The sequence below is a fragment of the Mustela nivalis genome (assembly GCF_964662115.1).
Source record: "Mustela nivalis genome assembly, chromosome: 12".
Classification (NCBI taxonomy): domain Eukaryota; kingdom Metazoa; phylum Chordata; class Mammalia; order Carnivora; family Mustelidae; genus Mustela; species Mustela nivalis.
In genome coordinates, this window is record NC_139031.1 from 52,960,123 (window position 1) to 52,984,599 (window position 24,477).

Here is a 24,477-nt window from a genome sequence, read left to right on the forward strand (position 1 = left end):
AGTAGAAATACTGTAAAATACACCATTTGGGGGAGGGGTTCATGATAACAGTTGTTAGTAATCAAAGAATATTTCAGACATAAATGAAAAATTGTGTTATAGTACTAAGTACTACTGTGCTTTCTCTAATTTTTGTAAGCACTGACAATACTATTAGATAATGACTTCTAAGATCTACGATCTTAGTAGGTAATAGAAAAGAAAAGACAAAATCACCTTTAATTATCTCTGCTTCCTAATATTTGAATAAGAAAAAGTATCTTCAAAATATTGTTTTCTTTTCCCCCTTTTTAGCAGTCTCTTTATCAAGTCCTAAGTCTTTAGATACAATCATTTCTAACAACATTGACTCTAGAGTATTAAGATACAGACTTGTAACACTTAAAAACTGCTAAATTGTTTGTAATGATTTTGTATTTTGTTTTCTCTTTTCCTTAATCTTTAGACTTCATTAGTCATTCAGTCTAGTGCTTGGGTCACCATATAAATTTAGTTTATAAAAGCTTGAACAGGGCGCCTGGGTGGCTCAGTGGGTTAAGCCGCTGCCTTCGGCTCAGGTCATGATCTCAGAGTCCTGGGATCGAGTCCCGCATCGGGCTCTCTGCTGAGCAGAGAGCCTGCTTCCCTCTCTCTCTCTCTGCCTGCCTCTCCATCTACTTGTGATTTCTCTCTGTCAAATAAATAAATAAAATCTTTAAAAAAAAAATAAATAAATAAAAAGCTTGAACAATTTAAATCAGATTCCAAAACTGATCAGTTTAAAATTTTGACCTTTCAGTTACTAAATCTGTATTAGTGATTGAGTTGCTTATTTCATCTACTTGATTCATTATATTAAGACAGGTGGTATTTTTTTTTACCAACTCTTATAATTTCTGTTACCCATATATTAAAATTTCAATAGGTCTTATTTGGGAAGATGAAGGCACGAGTTTCTCAGAACTCTTAAATACTTATTGGCAGAACGTAGGTCCTTAAAGAGGGTGATTATGAAGGATTTTATTTCTGATTAGCTAATAAGTTTAATAAGAATTATTTTAAGTTGCCTACACATTCATGTTCACTGTATCATAAACAAGCCAGCAGGTGGCAAACTTGAGATATTTCAAACTATGGCTTTTATTAAAAATGTGCAAGTATTGAGCCTTATATCGCTGGATCTCATGAATAACTCTTATGGTGTAACATGACATTAAAAAAAAATGAAATGTTTTTATTGTAGAGCCCGTGGTATTTGCATAACAATGTACCCTATTTATGCATATATTTATTTAGTCTTAATTCGATTTGCTGTTTTATCCTATAATTCTTTCTCTAACAAATAGTTTTGCATGATTATGAGTAAATTTTAGTGTTCCTTTTGTTTACTTTTACATCATTTAAAAAGGTATGCAAAATAGACTTTTTCCCCCAGAACAGGTAATATTCTCTTAAAAGACTAATAATATCGATCCCCATGTTTTTAAACACAAAACATAACTTCCTATGGATAATTATTATTTTTCATTTTATTCCTAGAAATGTTTCTGTTTAAGTGTGACTCACTTGTAAGTATTGGTAAGTGAAGATGGCTATAGTTTTTTCCATATGTTTTTGATTTTCATATGGTTTGGGCTTTGCATTAATGACCCAGGATCACTCAAAGTTAGTTATATTCAGGAATATGACTAGGCTTTGGGGTATTTAAGTAAACATATTTCTAGCCATCACATTCAGGGATAATTCAAACATAATATGTGACTTACTCATTTCTTTCTCTCTTTGAAATCCACCTATTGTTAACACTACCTGTATGTTTCCTATAAAATTAATTTCCCTTCCTATAAGTTACACTCCTCCCAAATGTCTGCATTAACCAATCTGTTTTAGTAATTACTGTAGCTTGTTATTCTCTTTCAAATGGTGAAGAATTTGAAAAAAAATAAAAAAGGAAAAGATATAACTAAAGACAGACCAGAATTAGGCAACCTAGACACTTCATTATTTCTACATATAAATTGGACCATTTAGATGACTTCTACAAGATTTAAATAAAGTCAATTGTACTTCATTAAAACCCAAAAAATATTTGAAGGATTCTAACAATTGGCTGTCTGGCAGACTGAGTTTTCAAGATATGGAAAATGAATTCATTAATTAGCATAAATGTTTAAGTTCCCTAAATTTCACAAAACCTGAAGACTCTTTAAGGCCTAATAAGTTATAATTCTTCCTGCTTTTATATTTTTAAGAGAAGAGAGAACTCAAGTTTTTTAAAATGTAGAGTATAAATATAAAGAAAGTATATTATAGTATAGAATTGAATTTAAACTATTAAACAAGCCCTGAACCAAATTTTAAGAAAGCTGAAATTGGCACTTATGCTGTATAGATTGTATATCACTCAGCTTTAGTGATCTCAGCATTGAGGCTTTAAAAAAAGAAACTTCTAATCAGAGAGATGTCTGCATTTCACTAGTTTGCATGTATTCAGAGGTCAAGATGTCCTGGTTTTGTAAAATGTTTCTTAACTCAACCATCCTTTCTTCTATTTTCCTTCAATTTATCTCCAACTGTGAAACCCAGTTTTTGAGAAGGATGGCTCATACCCCCAAAACACCTTCTCATCTCCCTGCTTCCTGAGTCTCCCTGATGAACTACCTTGCGATTTTTCATGAGGTAAAATCAGGGACATGAAAATGGGGTCCAGACACAGCAATTCCTAGACTTCTGGAGTCCCATATGCATCAGACTACAACACAAAACACCCAAGCTAGTGTTGGCTCCTGCCCTAATGATTCTGAATGACTGTCAGTTGTTCAATGAGCCAGACTTTTGTTTTTAATAATGCCCTTTCCAATGAAATACCTAAATGTATACATTTCTTGAATTCAAAAACACAGGGTCCCAGTTGTGCTCAGTCTGATAAAGTATCCCAAACGTGTAGCATTGCTGCTGGGTAAGAGTAAGGGTCTGCCGGTTGGAGAGGCACAGCGACCAATATCCCCACAGAAGACTGTCCCTCCAGTTGCGTCTCCACACCATTCTTCCACTGACACACAAGGGACAGGTCGTGACAACGGAGAGTAGGCGCTCCTTAGGAACAGGCTTGAGTCTCGCTCTTTAGAGAGAGACGTTCCTGGGTGAGAGTCCTTAGGAGTCCTAGGGAATTTAGGAGTCTGGCCTTTCTCCACCTCTCTGCTCTTTCTGCCTTTCTTTGCCCAGGGCGTCCCCACCCTACCCCGTGTGCACGCAGAAGAAAGTTTCACACAGAATGAGCCCCACGTTGACGTAGGCATCCCTCCCCTTCCATCTGGATCAAAGCCCCGTAAGGGCGCGAGTAGGGGAGATGAAGAGGTAGGGATCCTTTGGATCACTGTGGTCAGGGTCCCGAGGCGGGGCTGGTCAGGAGCCAGCCAAGAGTAGACCCACATCAGCTTTTCCTTCCTCCATCAACGTCTCAAATCCCAATGAGGTCACTGAAATGAAAGAGAATCAGACCAAGAGAGAGGGGGAGGAAGAGGACGACGACGAGGGAGAAGAAACCCAGACGGGAAAAGGCCATCAGACAAGGTCGCTTTTTCTGGCGACACAGCAACAGCGAGGAGCGTGGTACTGAATATATCCGCCCGCTCAGCCTGGGGACCGAAGGACTCGCAGAAGCACTTTGTATTACCACGAAAACAAAGGAGAGGAGACGAGGAGGAGAGAGAGGGAGAGAGAGAGAAGCTCTGAGCAGTTCCGCTTTGGATCTCCGGGAAGCAAGGTTCATCTCCTCCGCCAGGAAAGAAAGGGGAGCCTGAGGGGTCTGGGAGGTTAGAAGGGAGCAGGTTTCCTGCGGAGACTTGGGAAGCGGCAGAACTCTGGACAGCGCCTCGCGAGCGGGGCTCCTTGCTCCTGGCTCCTCCAGGTTTCTGGCTGCCTCTTGAAAGCCCTTCTATCGGTGCACTCTCTTCTCCTGGACTCCGACCTCCAAACCCAGGAAAATTCTACGATTCCTACCTGAACGTGCCAGGGGGTGGAACGACTCTTTTGCTCTGGCCCAGTCCGGGAAGAGGGTCTCCGGTTCTGGAAATCTAGTCCTTGTGGATAATGCTTCGCTGGTGAAGAAAGAAAAGTTTTGGGGTCTGGTAGGGGGCGGAAGGGGTAAGGAGGATAGTGGAAGGAAGAAGGTGGATGGTTGGTTTCCCTCTCTGATCTGGAAGGAATGATGACCGAGGAAGGATGTGCACCAGCGGCCAGATTATTGGGAGCCTCTTGGTGCTCTCTGTGCTGGAGATAGGGCTGGGGGTATCCAGCGTGGCCGTGGGGGCGGTCAGCTTCAGCCTGGCCCTCCGAGAGCACAAGCCGCAGCTCGGAGACTCGTCCCCGGTATGGAGCGGGGTGTGTGTACGTTGAGCCATTTCACTCTCTCTTTACCTCTTTACGGTGATGGTCAGTGTGCGTGCGTTAGTCACTCCCTCCCTGGGGAAGAAAATCATAAATCTCCTCTGGCTTGCATGTGGGTTCTTGTTGGCAGATTCTGCCTCTTTATGTTGTCCTTTTATTTACTAATTGGTATTTTTTTCTCTTACCTTGGCTTAAGACCAAATTAAATGGCTTTGTTTAAAGTTGGGGGCGGGGGATGGGAGTTTCCACTAGCTGAAGCTGCATAAGGCTGCCTAGTGGTGCTGATTAGGGAGTCACACCTGTCAAGGGCAGACTCACTTAGCCTGTTTCTTTTACAAGGAATAACCAAAATGAACGTGTTACATCATTTTCTTGTATCAGAAACAAGCAAGGGTAGATTTATGCATTTATTTCTGGGCAACAGTGTCCAAGGTACACTAAAGGCAACACTGATAGAACAAAAATGTGTGAGTGTAAAAGGAGTATTTTATCCCAGAAAACATTGCTCTTAATCTCTCTTTGCTAGCTTTCTGATACTTCACATCTAAAAACTCTTTTGTAACTTCTAGGCAGTAAGTTGAACAATGAATGCTATGATATGTAACAACATTCTAATTGGAAAATAACTCAGCTTAAAGAGTACCTAATGCTCAGAGAAAAGGTCATTAATTTCCTCTAGGTCAGGTGTCAGACCCAATGACCTTCTTGTTTGCTTTGGGGGAATCTCCAGGAAAGACTCAGAGACCCAATTCTTCCACCAACAATAAATAAAATAACTGCATTATTCCTAGTGTGGGCCTAATAGTGAAAATAATTTTTTCTTCTCCTTTAAGTTCTATCGCTGGTTTCTTGGTTTCTAGCTTGTTTTCAGTTTCCAAGATAATTTAATAGGATGCTATTCTGTCACCGATGATCAATAGGTGTAATTAACAATCATGGTTTGGTTATTTGTGCTTTGAGTCACTGAGAGGGAAAAATGACTAAGTTTAAGAAAATCCTTTTGAAGTAATTCATTCCTGAAGGAAGTTCTAGCATTTAAAAAACTGGTACAATTGTGCTGTGGAAAAATAGGTTTTTTTTATTTTAATTTTTCAAAATGAGGCAAATGTTTTTAAATTGCAAAAGTTAAAAGGAAAAGTAAAGGTGGTACTCATTTTTAACACTGAGTTTTTCCCTAAGAATCCTTGTTCTGAATTCAGTAAGTTACTATAACCTGCAAATAATTGCCCTTTTCTTTATTATGTAATTTGTATCAATATACACTTTAAATTTAAATATGAAAGGCTAAAAGGCAAACCTTAAATTTGGTCATTCTATATCTTATGGGTTATTATTATTTAAACAGAAATAGACTTCAAAACTTCTATGAGACAATTGTCAAATTAAAATATAATATCAAAATTTAAAACAAAGGTGAGAAAAAGTGACCTTTTGATGGCTTGCAAGAGAGGAGACACAAATAACTCTTCAAATCACTTCCCCTCTTAAATGTGAGAAATTGGATGAATAAACGAAGGTTGTCTGTAAATGGTATTAAAGTATCCATTTTATCTCCAAGAATTAAAAAAGTGGTTATATTTGCTTGGCATATTTAAGAAAAACAATTATTTTTTTTCTTCCCAGAGAATTTACCATTATCAAAATGAGTCAACATATGTATTTGTACAAAAAAAATTAATTTTTGAATCAGCTCCATAAAAAGCAAGTAAAAAAATTAATTTTTGAATCAGCTCAATAAAAAACAAGTAAAAAATAAATTTTTGAATCAGCTCAATAAAAAGCAAATAAAAGCAAGTCATGATAATGACTGTATATATAGTCATTACCATGAAGAATTAGTTCCATTTTCAACTGGTTCTTTAGAGTAACCAAAATTCCCCTAGGATCCTTGAACAATGTTTTGAATTCTGTTTAAAAAAATTTTTTAAATGTATATAATTGAATGAATGAATTTTGAAACTGGGATGCCCAAATGGATCACTTCTTGATCATTCTTATAAACTTAAGTTAAAAAATCAAATTTGTGAAGAAATACTCAGTCTTGATCATTACTTATTACATTATAGATGTGCTAAATTGATTTTTTTAATTGTTTTTCAGAGGTCATTTTTGATATAGTCTGAATTATCTCATATCTGTCAATGATGAATTCACTTAACCATTATCAGTAGAGGGCTTACCATTGCACATTTACTCTTTGACACAAAGACTATTAAGATGAATCAAAATACCTAGTGGAGGAAATGAGAGGCGTGCATCACTAACTTTATCAGTGGTGAGAAATTAAGGTTTGACTCAGAGAGATACAGGGGCAGATATAGTGGAGAGAAGTTGGGGAAGTCAGTGAAATATCCATGGGAGAGCAATTGTTTTCTCTAGACCTTGACAGTTTACTGGGACTTGTAATTTATGTATCACAGTGTTAATGCATCACAGGTGAAATCTGAAGTCTACCTGGGTGCAGATCCCAGATCTGTCATTTACTATCTGGATGACTACCAAAGTTTCTCATATTCTGTAAAATAGGGTGGTTAAAGGCACAAATGAAATAATGCTCTTAGTAAATGCATTGTGCGTAGTAAGCATTGAATGAATGCAAGCCACTAATACTGGCTGCTCAGACTGACAGTGAAGGGCATGAGAAATGAGAGCCTTTCAGGTAGCCTGGATGAAGGCACGAACTGGGATGGTATGGGTTATATTCCAGATGGAATAGGCTCCTCTATTTTTCTGGTGCGTATGTGTGAGGGGAAGATAAGATGGAAGGAATGGTTGGGGACAGACCACAAGAGGCTATGTGCCAGTTGGAGGCAACAGATTTATTTCCTCAGCCTTTTAATAATAATAATAATAATAATAATAATAATAATAATGCCAGTTCTCACTTCCCAGAAACATTCAAGGAAATGCAAAGGAAAACTAGATCAACATTATTGATCTCTTTGGTATTTTAAGAATTTAAAAATCTGTATTATCTATGAACACTAGATGGGATTCTATAATAATTAACCTGTCATGATAACCACAGTCTATAATCAGTGTGTTTTGATTGGTGTCATGAAGTGTTTTTCAGCCATTTTATTGCCATTATTATAAGATCTTTGAATTAAATTTTTGAAGTCAAATAAAAGTGTACTATGAAGGTATTACTTTTTATGTATGTATTCTGACATCATAAGCTTTCTATCTAGGTCAAGTGCACTAAGAATTCAGGCAACTATTTTGATCTTTGAACCCAAATACACACATTTGTTTAAATGTGGCTTAAAAATAAAATAGTAAAATAAAATAAAGAGCTTAAAAATCCATGGGATGGGTGCTTATATTTCCAGTCACTATTTCATAGTCAGGCAAGGGTGCTCCCTGTGATCAGTTAAAGGTGTGGACAATTAAGAAAAAAAAATATTTCACTGAAATTTTATAGAGAAAGAAAGCCGTGAATGCCTTACAGGGTTTTAGCTTCTTCTTAGTCACCTGTTATAGCTAATAGAGTCACCTATTGGAAGCCTAAAGGAAGAAAATACTTTCAGATAACAATGAGGGAACCATTGGGTCAACTGCTTTGGAAAAGACAGTCATGTAAAATATAATTGATGTTTAAGATTTATTGACAGAGTTAAACAGACAGGGCTGTTTCCAAGTTACTATGCAATAGTCACTTTTCTCTGTCTCCAGTGCATCATCTCTCATGGAAATGGACTATAGTTAGTGGTACACAGATTAATGGTTCCAAGAGGATAGATTCTTTTTGTTGTTCTAGATTGGCACTTAGAAATATAGAGATTCAGACTGTTGTGTCCAGAACAACATCTGGTGCTAAGTTGTATTTGATATCTACCATCCCAAATTCCATCCATCTATATCTAATAATTATTCTATAAATTAAATGTGTTAAAAGGAAGTGTTCTCTTAAAGATTTTATTTATTTACTTGTCAGAGAGAGAGAGAGCACAAGCAGGGGAAGCAACAGGCAGAGGGAGAAACGGGCTCCTTGATGAGCAAGTTGCCCAATGCAGAACTCGATCCCAGGACTCTGAGATCATGACCTGAGCTGAAGGCAGACACTTAACCGACTGAGCCGCCCAGGTACCCCTCAGAGGAACCTTTCTTTTCTTTCTTTCTTTTTTTTTTTTTAAGATTTTGTTTATTTATTTTACAGACAGAGATCACAAATAGGCAGAGAGGCTGACAGAGAGAGGAGGAAGCAGACTCCCCATGGAGCAGAGAGCCTGATGCGGGGCTTGATCCCAGGACCCTGGGATCATGACCTGAGCTGAAGGCAGAGGCTTTAACCCACTGAGCCACCCAGGCGCCCCATCAAAGGAACTTTTCTAAGCCTAGTTTACCCCACATATAAACATGGTCTTCTTGGGCGCCTGGGTGGCTCAGTGGGTTAAGCCGCTGCCTTCGGCTCAGGTCATGATCTCAGGGTCCTGGGATCGAGTCCCACATCGGGCTCTCTGCTCAGCAGGGAGCCTGCTTCCCTTCCTCTCTCTCTACCTGCCTCTCCGTCTACTTGTGATTTCTCTCTGTCAAATAAATAAGTAAAATCTTTAAAAAAAAAAAAAAACATGGTCTTCTTAAATAATAATCAAAAAAATACCTAAATCATATAAAGTTTGAATGATTTTTATTGCTTATTTTTCTAGACAATACTTTATTTGTATATTATAGCTTTCTTCACTTAAGAAATCTGATACTTTAGGTGAGTGAAATTTATAGCATAATCAAGACCACCTGTTATGTGGACTCCTGGTTCACCATGGCAACAACCCAGCCATTTGTAGGTTTGTGTTGAAATCCATCTACTGTACATTCTGATCCATACTATAGCAATATGAGAGGTGTTATACATAAATGAGAGCTGCCTCAAAGTATTCATTTTAATGAGTAAATCTAGTCCAATTCATTTAAGGAATAACATACACAACAAGGTCAAAGAAACCTCTCAAACATTTGACATTACTTCAAATATATAAAATTTGAAGTTAATATGTCTCTAACCAGATGGTATATCACTTCTTTCCAGATTCAAAATATATAACATAAAAGGTTCATATTTCCTAGCATGAGATGAAATTATTGCCCCATCTTCATAAAATATTACAAATATACATTTATAACCAATTTTGGAGTTAGTTTTAGTCATATGTTATTCATGCACAAATACTCATTTCAAAGGGTAAAAAGAATCAAAACTAAAAAGAATCAAAACTAAAGTTCTCTACCACCTCATCAAAATTAGTCACCATTATAAATTTAGTGTGTAATTGCACAGATACTTCCCCACATAGAAATAGTATCATTTGAACATACAGATCAATTTTAAGTTCTTGGTTATATTAAAGCCCATTTGTGGACTCTGTAGACCCCAGATAAAGAATCTTCCTTATCTGATTCATACTGTTATTCTTCAGTGCCACTTTTATCTACTGGGGTTAAGGCTATTAAATACTTGGCAATTAAATCAGTTAGACAAGCCAAACTACTAGGAAGTGTAGTTATTATTCAAGAAACTATATTGTGTGCCAAAGAAATACATGTAAAATGTCTATATCTGATATCGATTGGTAATTCTATAAAAGAAGAAAAATGGTCACTTCTGCCATTATCTGATAAGATGTTTTGTTTTAGTCTGTATTTCATCCACATATAAGTGACATGTGTTTGAATTTCTGTCTAGAGCCTATGACAAATTCTGTCTCAGGATTTTGGCTGGTATTCAAGAGTATAACTGATCTTGAAGACTTTGGCATAGAACTATTAGGGAATAACTGATAATAATTGCTTGGTCACCCAGTTGTTGACAAATTGCTTGATAGAAACATGATCTGAAGAGTCACATCCCTTTATTTGTATGATTTTGCCTAAAATACTCACGTTGGCTTTAAATATTGACATGATTATTAACCAGATCATCCAATGTGTGTTTCAAATATGGCCAAGAAATTTAACTTTTTGTATATTTACTTAGACCTCAGATAATATTTAATTCTGTGGTTAGATGGGAAGCATAGCCCAGCTATCCAAACGGAAATGCTTGTCTTCAAAATTCCACAAAAACTAGAATAGAGTTTGGTGAATATGTGTGTATACACCCACTGAAGGGGAGAAAACCCCAATAATTTTATGTCCAAATGATATTGGATCATTTACTTGTGAATTCAACAAAATTTCATTCTACTACTGTACTATATATATCTTTATGTAATCTTATTCATTTAAATGTCATTTTGATGTATGAATAACTAAGGTCAGAGTCTTCAAATATATTTGACTTTACTGTTTTGGTAATTTAGTAAAATTACCAGGTGGTCACTCTGCAGATAGATGTTTATTTCAACATGCCAAGTGGACAATTCCAGAATAAATGTATGATAGACTTTCATTCAGCATATTTCTAGGAGAGAGAGAGAGAGAGGAAATTGTCTGACTGCTTTCCTCTGTGATATAGGATACTATGTAGTTCTTCTCATGAATGTAGATCTAATCTATATATACTTTATTCAAATTGAATGACAGATTGGATTCATATATCTCACTCCATATAACTGTGGTACTGGATCACTTATGTTTCTTCATGAAGTCCAGGAGAGAAACACAAGTACCAGTTTCATGGGTTACTCTCAGTACCAAGCCTGGCATAGAGTGTTCAGTGAGCATTTGTTGCTTCTTCTCTCTACTGTCATGTTGTCCTATGTCTGCCTGGGACCTAGACCACACTAGTACTGGTTCTAAACATTTCTCTAGCACCCTCAATCAACTCTACTCTAACTCATCTTTTTAACTCCTCAAAGTATGTGTCATTTGCTTTTGATTTAATTCATGTATATATGTTAGCAACTACAAAAATGCACCAAAATATCTACACTTGAGAGGTCATGTAAAATATTCAGCTTAAAACTGAATGGGGAAACAGCTGCTGCTATAAGACACATAAAAATATTCAATAATGAGATAAATTAGACAATTATCTAAGTTAGGCAAGTCAAAAAGTGGGGATATAGGAACCACTATTTATGGCACAAACAAAGTCCTTGAAAACATTTAAACTATAGGAGCTCTTGTCATTAGTCAAAATAAAAATACAAATTAATACTTTTAATAGAGATACTTAATATCTTGGAGACTTCTAAGTTTTGCTTAAATTATCCAAGTACTTTTGAAGCAATGTTTATTACATGTTGTATTATTAACAGATGCATCAATGAAATATCTAGATTTCAACAATAGTTCTTATAACATTAATTAGTGCTCATGGTTTTTAGCATCAGTATCAGAAATCATAAGTTCTATTAGTTCATGATCTATTATTAAATACTGAACAAAATTATGTGGTCAAGACGAAAGAAAATATTAGCGGTTAAGAAGACCACCGTGGGAGACAGAGTGCCTTGAGCTATTTCTCCTATAGAAATAATACAAGATGTGATTTATTATTAGTTAACTGTGTTCCAGATGCTTTTATATACATTATTTTTTCCAGCCTTAATAACTCTATGAAGAATGTAATATCTTATACAATTTATGAAGGGAAAGGGATTTACCTAGAACCCACTATTGTTTAATCAGCTGAGTTAGTATTTAAAGCTGACAGTCTTATTTTAAATCTGTACTTTTTCTATTGCATTGTGTGGAACAAGGAAAATTGTCATGAAAAATTCATTCACTGAGGTCTGACCTCATTATTTGCTTTCACCCTGAATATATAAATCAGGTAAAATGGCATAAAGACAAATCCCCATCACTGTTTGTCTCTGTTTCCCAGAAGAGAATGGCATAGTCAGCTGATCAACAAGCACAACCTTCATATCCCCGAAGAGTGTGAAATATTAGACTAAATTGTTCCTACCTTTAGAGCTTAGGCTTTAACCTTAAAAAGTAAAACAAAATTATGCATCTCAAGTGATCATTAAATATTATGAGAGCAAGTCAGGAAGACATAAAACAACATATGTAAACATAGTTCAAGATGAGAGTTATCCGTGAGGGACCAGGGTTGACTCCCATATGGAGGGAGATCTTTATCCAGCCCTTGGAGATTGGGCAGCTTTCCAGTGGGCAGAGGAGAGAAGATGTGCTAATCAGAGCTATTAACATGTGTAAAGTCATGGAAGGAATAATAAAATGGAGAATTTGTGGAGTATTGAGGAGACGGGACTTGTTAAAGCAAAGATATGTTCACATAATAACTGGCGAGTAAAGATCTAATTCGTCGAAATGCAATGTGACCAGTTTTTAAAAATGTCCTAAAAGAGTAAGACTCTTCTGCCCTTGATTCCTAACTAAACTTGGTGAATTCTGCAGGGTAGAACTTGGTGATCAGGAGGCCAATGCGGTTGGGCTAGGCATTGCTGCTCAAATTCAAGGCAAAACACCAGCCCATGATTCCACAATGGGTGTCTTCTTTCAAAGGAAAGACTTGGAAATCTTGGGACTTGAGGGAAGTGTAAATCAACCATCACAATCCTAACACCATTTCAAGTGACTTTCCTCTTGATGGTGCATTTGTAAGATCATAATTTCCTTGTGTTGAATTATTCTTACAGCTGCCTGACATATAAAAATAATAATGTATTTATTTAATTGGAGAAATCAGCATGACATTAAGAAATGAAAATAGATTTTGAAGATATAAAGACTTGGGTTCAAATTCTAACTCTAGCATTTGATAGTTGCTTTAAGTTTGAGTGAGTTACATTTCCTCCCTGAGCAATCAGCTAACTTATCTGCAAAATAGCCATACTACTATCTATCTCATGGAGTTCAAAAATTTAAAAAGTAATATTTATATAAAAGGCTTTATACATATCAAGTGTTTAATAACCATGACTAGCCCACAGCAATGACTACATGCTAGTGCTGTATTTCTGGAAAATCAATTTTCTGTATGTGGTTTCTATTTGTATATTAATAGACATTTTATTTTTATACATTTCTGAGGGAGAGCTTCTTGTAAGGCCATTGATGAGATTGATCTTGGACTTAAGGCTTGGTAACAGTTAAATCATATACCCTGTCTTAGAAAATATGTAATTTTCATAACCAATTTTGAACATTAATAGTTGTGATTTAGTGTGCATGTCCCAGGGTCCTAGAAATATTTTCTAGGTCAATATTGGGATAAAAAGGTATACTTTTTTTTGTTCTACCAAATGAAGATGTGTATTCATTATTTTTGGCTGGGCTGTTGGAATTCCTAGTTCTTTCTACTTGTTTCCAACCAACTATTTTTGTATATCGTTTACACTGAGGAATTAAAATAATAATGATAATAATGATATTAATCATAGTAACAATGGCAGTCTATATTCACAATATACTACATCACCTAAAAATTCCAACTGCTTTGTTGTACCATTTATCTCAGCAGATGAGTTTCTTCACTTAAGGGATGAGAACCTGAAGGGTTTAGGATTTAGCGATCAAAATCACCTGCAGAAAGAGTGCATTCATGTGTTTGTGTGTGTGTGTGTGTGCACATGCATGTGCTCTTATGTGTGTGCAGGGGAGATGAAGAGATAAGAAACTCATACAAGGAAGTTGGTAATTGTCACTGATATGCAACGTATGCTGCATGTAGGCTTTTGTTTTCCTGATTTGGGCACAAGTTCATGATGTTGTGATCCTCTATGAGTTACAACTTATTTCCATTACTGGCTGGCTTTCAGAAACTGCCAGGCATGTTGAATGGACATTCTTCTGTGCTGTTGACAATTCTTGGGAAGAGCATAACTTCTACCCTCTAGTCCCCTGGAGTCCCTGGCTGTTTTCAATTCTGTGAGAACAGGTCACAAATCATAGACTCAAAGCTGGCACATACCCAAGGGAATACTTATTTTGGTTTCATCCTCACCAAATTCATCTTCTACATTATAAACTTTGTTGTTTTCCACATGTATCAAGTTGTGGGTGTTATATTTGGAGTATTGTCCAAATATAATACAGCATCTACATTAATTTTACTTAGAAGAGATAAGAATTCTTAAACATATAAATAGAAATAATGCAAATTGGTATAACCCATACTAGGTTAAATTATCTTAAACCATATACAAGTACTTACTACATTATTACCATGAAATAGATCGTAAAGAGGTCCTGTATAATATATATAAACTAAATGTATATATATATAAAGTATATGTGTATAACATAGAATATACATATTATATATACATACATATTATATATATACATATAATAATATACATATTATATATATATATATAAAGTTGTCTTAATAAACAGAATGTTATTGACAATATTTCCATAGTTGGGTGTTCAGTATTGATTGCATCTTTTGCTTCCCTCCAGAAATAATCATTTCTTAAATTTTTTATTAGTTTTAATTTTAAAATTCATTTATTTATCACAATTGGCTAAAATAACAGAAATTTGGGCTCAGGAAACAAACTCCTTGGATTTTGTTACTGAAATCTATGAGATGGTTTTATTTTGTCTCATTTTAAAGATTAGCATGAGTAATGACTATACATAAAAATTATTTGGACAATTGACACTTAAATGTACTGCAGATTCAAAGTCCTTCTGACCCAAAATTCACAAGTTTAGCTAAAATTCCCCTTTAGTTAAAATTTCCTCCTATTTTTGGAGCAGAAACAGCTCTAACATTAAAAAGCCTTATTGACTCAGCATACTCAAAATAGTCAACAAATTATTTTTTTAAAAAGGAAAGACTGTCACAAAGCAGAGGTGAATAGAACACAATGTATAATGCATTAGATACAAGAGAGACTGCATTTCACAAATACTGAAAGAGAGATGTGAAGGAATGGCATTCTGAGAATTAAGGCTTTTTTTTTTTTTTTTTTTCCTGTACACTGAAAGAATTGGGTACTGGGGCTGCGGGAAGTTTCTTAGGCTTTTGAACTTGGATTCATGTAGAAGAGTTTGACATGCCAATCAGCTACATACTATGTTTGATGATATCTTCTGGGATTCATTCTCGGGATTGTTGGTTTCATTCAGTTGCTTTACAGTCTCTGAAAAAGGTTTCTCTCACTACCTGCTGTGCATTCCCATTTACCACTGTGGGGTTTTTCTTTCCATCTCTCCCCTGAGTGCCTTTGGTTTAATTTCTTTATTCACTATGGTTGTCTCTTATCCCATGCTATCTGTTAAGCCACCAAGATGGCCTGATGCTTATCACAACAGTATATCTATTGTACATCTTAGCCTCTTGATTTTTTGTTTGTTTGTTTGTTTGTTTTTTATTGAGAAGATAATCATATTTGTGAGAGGTCATGGCTTTATTGATAAAAATGTACATTTACCAAGTTGAATTTTTGAAATATTGAACATTTCAACATTTTCTGCAGTAGAGGAAGTATGGTATTATAGATCTATGTGCCTTGCTTTTTTCAGTGCTCCGTTTTGGGGTGGCAAATAAGAAATTAGTTCTAGCTTAAGGGAAAAAATAACACTGCATAATTAGCAGGGTTTTCCATGGACTAAGAAAAGAAAGAAATATAAATAGGAAAGTGGAAAAGTGACTTCTTTAAAAGATGAGCACTATGCTAAAAATGCAAAAGAAATCGGGAGAGGGGAACGCCAAGGCCATTGAGATCTGTGAATCTAAAAAAGGCAGAGAAATCTCAGGGAGCAGTGTTGTGGGAGAGCATAGCTCAGGGCCTGGGATCCCTAGGGGTTAGGCTTATGGAGATGTTGTTGAGATCGGTGGTAAAGACACTTAATGGGCCTGAGCAACGCTGGGTTGGGATGAGTCAAGAAAAGGAATGACAATGTAGTGTGAAGAAAGTGCCACAGTAAATCAGAATAGTCGGGTTCCTAATTCAATTCTCATGAGTCAGACGCTCATTCTCCTTAGTTCTCTTTCCTATAAGATTTAGTCAACAAATACTGATTCTACAGCTACAGCATTTTACGGTCTGAGTAAGGTTTTGAGGATCTAGCTAGGAATAAAATAATCATGATCCCTGAACTTCTGAAACTTAATCTTGAAAAATGTATAGACAATGAACAAATAATGCACAGATTAACAATTACAGGTTGTGACATGTTAAACAGGAGAAATGTCGGCTTGTGAAGAATATAACTTAATAATAATGGGAGAATAAAAAAAATAATGGGTGAATCAGCAAAAACATCGCTGAAGAAGCAAAATCTTATAAAGGATACTGCGGCACTATCCAGATGAAGCTGGGGGGAAATATTGTTCAAACTGGAGGGAATAGCATAGGTAGAGACCCTCAGACAAGAAAGGTTTGATGTGTTTGAAAATCTGAAAGAAGGCCAGGGTGACTGGTTTATGGCAAATGAACAGGAGGAGACAGAAGTTCCTCACTGAGGTGAAGGGACAAATAGGGGGAGAAATCACTTAAGGCTTTATATACAAGCTACAGTGCTTTGATCCCCCCTTAATTATAACAGGAGCCTATTAAAAGTAATACAATTTAGGCAGACAAGTGACAAGATTATATTGGCACTTAAAGAAGCTCGCTTGGGGCTGCATAAGTCTCAGCTGCCTGGGTGGCTCAATCAATTAAGCATCTGCCTTCAGATCAGGTCATGATCCTGGGGTCCTGGGATCAAGTCCCACATCAGGATGCTTCTCCCCCTGCCTGCCACACTCCCATGCTCTCTCTCTCTCTTCCTGACAAATAAAATCTTTAGGAAAAAAAAATGAAAAAAGAATGAGTCTCAGATTTGGGAACTAAGCAACTGATAGGATCCCATGTATTCTTTGGAGAATTAGATGATTAGATGATTAGAAAAGGAAAACCTGTGTGTGTGTGTGTGTGTGTGTGTGTGTGTGTGTGTGTGTGTGTGTCTGTGTGTTGATGCATCTGTGTGTCTGTGTAGGATACAGTTGTGTAGGGTAGGAAGGGTGGGAAGAGATCAAGAATCTACTTGTGATCTGTTAAAGTCACCTGTGAGATTGGAGACATCAGATGGGTCTACAGTCCAGAACACAAGACTGTGCTAGAAAGCTAAACAAGGGAGTAGTCTGTTAATACATTAAGCACATTTAAAGATATTTTTAAAGCCACATTACTGGTTGAAACCACCCAAAACAAAACCTTTAATATAAAATTCATTAGCTGGATCCTGATGAAGAGGTAGAAAAGAGAGACTGAGAAGTTGTGATCAGAGAAATGTGTGGAAAACCAGGAGACTGTGGTGTCAGAGAAGTCCAAAGGAGAGAGCTTCTGTGTAAGATGAGGGCTGTAACGTGGAAGTCATTGCAGATCTTAGCGAAAGCGAAGTCATGGACATATACTCCAGTGCGAAGTCTGCTAAAGATAGAGTGAGAAGTGAGAATATGGAAACAGTAAGTAAGGTGGTGAAGGGTCTGTGTAAACAGAGCAATTGATATAAAAGGATTTAGAGTCAAGGAAGGTTTTTGTTTTGAAGGGAGATTTTGTAACGCTTTTCCTTGCTGAGGTCAATAATGGAGGAGAAAACCTGAGTAGATGAAGGGTGATTGAATTTAGAGATGAAGTGCAGGTTTTGTGTTGTTAAATTTTATTTTTGTATATTAAGAAAAGAAAGCAAGGTGACTATGACTGAAGATACAGTTTGTCACACTTAATGGCAAACAGTGAGTGGAACGTCTGATGGCTCTTGTGTTTTCTATCTCATCTGAGTAGCATAGCTAAGGGTAAAGAAGAGAACACCATTAAAATGTTTCCTCATTCGGTTGAGAGTTATAATTAAGTCACACAGTATAAACTGGATGGAAACATAGAAATAATTCATCCTTTTACAGATAAGTAAACTAAAGCTCAGAGAGTTAGCCCTGCTGTCTGACTGTAGAACCAGGACAGTAGGGCAAGTCATCTAATTTTTACAGATGCCTCAAAATAATAAGTAATCCCTAAGAAAAATGCTCAACCAAAAGGAAAATGCAGTTATTTGGTCACTGCCTCATACTGAACAGGAATGATCTCAAATTATTGGCACTGCTCAACTATCATGAGGATATAAGGATTTTAACAAATTTTAAGGGACTCCTCCCAGTTGGGAGTTTCAAGGAAACAGTTTTCTTCAGAAACTTTGGCATGTTCTCTCTGGTGCTTTTCCAAAGCAACAGGGAAACTGAAGGTAATTTTTAAAGGTTAGCTAGTATTTCTAAACCCACAAGAGCTAGTCATCAATTAGGTAAGCAAGCAAGAGATTCCAAAGCTCATTTATCAAACTATACACATTTGAAGAGCTTGGACAGGGAATGTCAAGGTCCTGTTGTTCTGAATATTTTCTGTCTGAGGGTTTTCTTTTTAATTTGAACATATAGAAATCCTAATTAACAATCGGATTTAGTACATAATTTGCCTGAAGCAAGTAGGAACAAATGTGTGTGTGTGTGTGTGTGTGTGTGTGTGTGTGTGTGTAGTATGCCTTCATCCAATACTGTTTTTAAAAATTGTCAAAATATTTTATAAAAATAGATGACTTTTAAAAGGCTGTATTAACCTGTACCCCTGAAGCAAATAATACATTATGTGTTAATTAAAAAGGCCATATTAAAAAAGGTACACTTTTCCATAAATGCATCCTTGACTATAGTTATAGCAGAGTGTATTTACTAGTGATAGGGCAAGCTGAATTTTCTATTGTGACGTTAAGACATTTTCCTTCTTATGAAAGAAAATCAGTATTCACCACCTTTATACCCTAATCACTTATAAAGTAAATGGTTTTCTCAAAGGGACAGTTTTTTTGAGAAAGAAATATAACTTTAACTGATTTTGCTAATGTCTTTTCAGCTGTAGCTGGAGGTATCACCAAACATCTTAGGGACACAGACATGCAAAATAGTCTTGGCTATATGAAGAGTTAAGGAAGTTTCAAGGTAAAAGTATTAGATGAGGAAAAAGATAGAAGTTTGGCAGACATCCCCCAATGGCTTATCAGGAAAGCCAGGCCCTTGAAAGTAAATTGCCTCTAGAGCTCACACATAACTGAAATTAACTAATTTAGGAAGACTTCCTTGTCTTCTGGGTGATTAGATATTTGGGAGGGAGGAGTGCCTGAGTAGCTCAGTTGGTTAAGCCTCAGACTCTTGATTTTGGTTCAGGTCATGATTTCAAGGCCCTGGGATCAAGCCCCATGTCGGCCTCTATGCTCAGTGAATGAAGAATTTGCTTGAAGGTTCTCTATCTCCCTCTGCCCCATTCCTCTGTTCACAGGCTCGCTTGCTCGCTCTCTCCCTCTCTCTTAAGGAAAGAAAGAAAGAAAGAAAGAAAGAAAGAAAGAAAGAAAGAAAGAAAGAAAGAAAGAAAAAGACACTTAGGGTGGAAACTGTCTTCTTCAACTTGTGACCATAACTAGAATTAGGTATCATCTAGATTTGCACAAATAGAGTAGCCATTAGCCACATATATCTGTTAACCACTTTAAATGTAGCTGATCTAAGTTGAGATGCCCCATAAGTATAAAATACACACTTGGATTTCAAGGATTGAGTATGGAAAAAAGAACTATTAAATATTTCAGTTGTTTAATGTTGAGTCCATGGAGAAATGGTAATAACTTGAATATATTGAGTTGAATAAAATATATTATTTTTCATCTTTTTCTTTTTTAAGGTAACTATAAGAAACTGCAAAGTTGTATAAGAGACTCAAATCTTTGGCTTATGTTAGATTTCTAATTTCTCTCATCTAGATACATTTTTCCTATGAAGAGAAGTAATTATCTAGTCAGAAAATCTTCATGCTTTGTTTATCTAAGATGGATGAGGAAAGCCTTCAAGACAATTTGAGTTATTAGTGAACTGGAAGGCTAAACTGACTTAGTTGACCAGTAGAGACAGCAGAAACTGCTAAATTTTCCATTGGTATTTCCCAAAATGGACACCCAAGTTACTTGCCCCCATGACAAAGTGTTTCAGTCTCTCTTGTTGAAATGGTGAAATCCAAGTCTGCGGGTGACTTTTCATTAAGAGGATTACAGGTATCATTTGCCAAGTACCAAAAGTGTTTTGATAGAAGAGAGGCTTTTCCCACTTCTTCTACTAACTGGAAATTCAATCATTCATTCATCCATTCATCAGCAAGTATTCATTGAACTTTTTGTACGTGTGAGGTCCTGTGTTAGTGCTAAAGTTTTTAAAGATTACAAATCTGACTAACAGTTCAGAACCTTTGGAATGACAGATGGGTAGTGAATAATTACCATAGAATATGATCAGTACATCAGTATTACAAGAGACTTGAATATAATATATTTTGTTAGGTTCTGACTAGGAGTGCATTGAGGGGTTGAAAAGGCTTCACCGACCAACTTAATATATTTACAGGATCTTGAGGTTTAAGAAAAAAATTTCCAATTAGGGGGAGAATATAAACTTTTATCGGCACCCACCATGTACCATAGGAAGAGCACTTTCACCTGGACTGTTTCTTTTGATCCATAACTGTATGATATTAGTATTAGTCTCCTCATTTCTGTAAAGGGAATGGAGAATATCATTTCATTACAAATGGCATATTCTGTGTCAGAGAACTGTGATAGTGTCATGGTAGATACTTAAGAAATACCTCATAAATACTGGGAAATGTCTGCTAAAAATGAGTGGAGGGAGAAAACAGGGCCACTTAGATTAGTGATCAGAGAGTGTCAGAGCAAGAAGGAACACAGGAATCCCATCTAATCCAACTCCCTCACTTTAAAGGTTAAGCCCAGGAAAATTCAGTTGAGTTGCCTAATGCAGTTAAAATGACAAAGGAGGACTGAATGGGAGCATAGGGTTCTGTTCTAAAGTACAGATTTTTCTCAAGAGTGTCTGATCATAGCCTCTCAGCCTGGGAATTACAAAGAAGAGTTCCATCAAAAGATGCACTTTGGTAACAACACTTACCAAGCCCTACTATCATTTACTTTAAGTCTTCAGCTTCTTTATATAAGATTCCTTTGTGTATTCTCCTGTTTAGAGTTGCAATTACAATATTTTTGATAATGTTTTCACATCATCTCCCCTTTTTAAAAATTCTAATAACTCTCCCTAACCTTTCCTTGCTTTCCTAAATATTTGCTACTTTAACAAGACCTTTAACAGGATCTTCTTGAGGCAGTTGTGGTAATACAAAGCCTCAAGATATACAGGACCCTAGAGCTTCCCAATTAATCAATTTGACAATTACTGGTTTTACTTTAAATGAAGCACTTTGTTGATAATTTGGAGGTAGAGATAATTGTCTGTACTCTGGATCCAGGAGCTTTATAGCCGGTAGCACAGACGTATACAAACAAAACAAAACAAAACAAAATAAAGAAACAGATATTGAACATTTAAATTTTTCTAAGTGCTTTGCCCCAATTGTTTTATCCAGTTATTTACAGCAGTTCTATGAAGTATGTTCTCTTACACATTCAATTAAAGAGAAAACTGTGGCACATGATTTAAGAAAATTCCTCAAAGTCACACAGATTGAAAATGATGAAACCATGATTCAAACTCAGCCCATTTGACTATAGAGAAGCCATTCTTATCCCTAAACTATATTGTCTCCTACTAAATCCAAATAAATACGGCTAAATACAGAATGCAGTGTAGGAACATCCTGTGGATACACAAAGGAAAGAGAGACAGAAGACTTCATGGAGGATGTGCCTTTGGTGGCACGTCTGAAAAAATAAAGTAGTGACCGCTTATTGGGAAGGGAAGAAGGAAAGGCATTCCAGACTGGCCCAGACATGATGCACAGAGAGCTTGAGAATGGTTAAAAGCATGTTGGCTTCAGAACATACAATATGCAGAAAGAAGAGAGTATAGAGAGGTAGGCTTGACCTAACTGAGGAATACAGAGTATACTATGGAATTTGTATTGCATACTTTTTAAGGAATAGATGGTTCTAAGAATGTTTTAAAGGTTCTGAGGATAGAAGTAACATGAGTCAACATGTATTTTAGGAATAATCACCTAGGCAGCAGTGTGAAGAATTAGAGCCAGGGGGATTATGTACATCTTTCAGGTTAAAATTTAGAATCAGAAGGAAGCTTACTTTAGGCACAATGGAAATAAAAAGGGCATACATGAGACTTGGTGGGAAACAGCTATGAAAAATAAGAGTTGAAGAGATTGGAAATTAAGGCTGACTCTCTGCCCTGGTAAAAGAGAATGAGAGTATACTGTGCTCAGAAAAACAAAAACAGAGGCAGGTCTGTAGGGCAAGAAAACAAATTAAGTTTAGACAAGTTGTGCATCTTTGATTCATTTATTCATGAAATATTCATCCATCAATTTATAATAGACCTTATGTTATATTCTAGAGTTACTGTAAAGAACAAGAAGATAATGTTCCTGCCTTCAAGACACAGTCTGTGGTAGGGATGCAAACATTAAACAAATAAATATACAAGCAAGTATTTAATCATGATGCTACAAAGGGAAAAAGAGTGCTGTAAGAGCTTAAAATGGGAACTCAGTCCAGACAGTTAAGAGGGGGTCGTCTATGAAGAAGTAGTATTTAGGTAATATTAAAATTGGAATAATAGTTAGCCATTCAGAGATGAATAGTAGTATTTCAGGCTATGAAAACATCAGATGTCAAGTCTTTGAGGGAGAAGGAATTTGATGAGTTCCAAGAAGTTAAGAGAGAAATCAATGAAGACTGAAGCTGTAGAGGAAAGCAGATTATGAAACACTTCAGAGACCATGTAAAGATTTTGAGTTTTTTCTTAAAGACAATGGAATAAAATTGAAATATTTGAAATGTGGAAGTAACAAGTTCAGAGAAAAGTGGGTTTGATGAAGGCAAGGATGAAAAAAAACAAACTTGGAAGCTTTTGCTATAATACAGTTGAGAGATGATAGTGGTTTAGAACAGAGTGAAAGCAAAGGGAGTGAACAGAAGCAGGTCTATTTCAGCTATATTCTGAAGACAGAAAGAATACTGTGTGGTTCACTGACATACATGAGAGTTTGAATGAGGTGTCAGTAAGGAGTCCCAGATGTCAAGAGTGAGAACTCAGTGGATGGCTATGCTATTTCCAGAATTGAGAAGTTTTGGAGAGGGATAATATCTTCAGGGGGATGATAACAGTATTTTCAGGAGAATATTTTCTCAGTATCTTCAAGAAATGATTAGGACGTTCTGAGTGCCAAGTATTTTTGTGAGGCACCTCAGTGCCTGATTTTTTCTGGTTGACTAGCAGTTCTTGGATCACACCATCACCATGCCTAAGCCAGTGGAAAAGATAGTCTGCTTCCCTGAATGACGAAGTAAAATTTCTAGAATTTATTCTCATTCCCTCTGGTTGGCCTTACTTGTATCTTGTGTTCATCTCTGAAGCAATCACGGTGACGAGGAGGACAGAACATCCAATTCATTAAAGCTGGTTCACAGGGCTGTGGGAGGTAGGAAACACATGACTGGAAGTGAGGGACAGTGACTTCCTCAGCAGAAAAAAGAGGTAGGATTGCCAGAAAATGGGTAAATAAATTACAAAGACCAAAATAATGGCCTTCTGCCACCAAATATAATAACTGAAGCAGTAGAAGTTGAATAAAGAAAGATAAAAATGTGTAGTTTGATATTGGGGGAGGGCATCTTTATGAAAAATACAGTTAGAACTCTGTTTCTGAGTTCAGATGGAGGCCAGTACTCGATGTATAGATGTGAGTTTTTGGCAGAGAAGTAGTAGTGAAAGCTGCGTAGAGTACAGAGTGAGAACTGACCCTTCAGCAATACCAGCAGAGAGGAAGGGTAGGAGAAAATGAACCCAACGGTGGGACTGATGACTGAAGGACAGAAAAGAGAGAGGGCAGTCAGGGGTGTGGAATGGAACCCTGTGCAGAGACTATTCCAAAAATAAAAGAATAGTCAGTAGAATATCATTGATAATCTTGGAATGAGCAATTTTACTGAAGGTAGGAATAAAAACTGTATGTATTACTTTATTCAACAAACAATTAGTGAGAACCTACTGCTTGATAAGCACCATGATCAAAGACCTTCCTCTTCCATTCCAACAATTTCCTAAGTGTGTACTGTACACCAGGGACCATTCTAAGTATTCTATTTGGGAGCAGGGTCTTGGTGGTAGTTATAAATATGAAAAACATCTCTCAAGGAGCTTAATGTCTAGTGATACAGGTAATAAACATGAAAATAACTGAG

General features: G+C 36.4%; 1 protein-coding gene across 6 annotated transcripts in view; it reads left to right on the forward strand.

Moving 5' to 3' along the window:
* Positions 1-24,477, forward strand: part of TMEM196 (transmembrane protein 196) — a 159,147-nt gene that overhangs the window by 104,376 nt on the left and 30,294 nt on the right. For 2 of the 6 annotated variants that reach the window (XM_082693839.1, XM_082693841.1), the window contains exon 1: positions 3,270-4,368. The exons of 2 other annotated variants lie outside the window; for them this stretch is intronic. In XM_082693839.1, coding sequence (XP_082549965.1) covers positions 4,204-4,368 — 165 coding nt within the window. In that variant the 5' untranslated portion in view covers positions 3,270-4,203. Of the gene's footprint in view, positions 1-3,269; positions 4,369-24,477 lie in introns of those variants that run through there. 2 more of the 6 variants (XM_082693840.1, XM_082693842.1) reach the window with 1 other exon arrangement.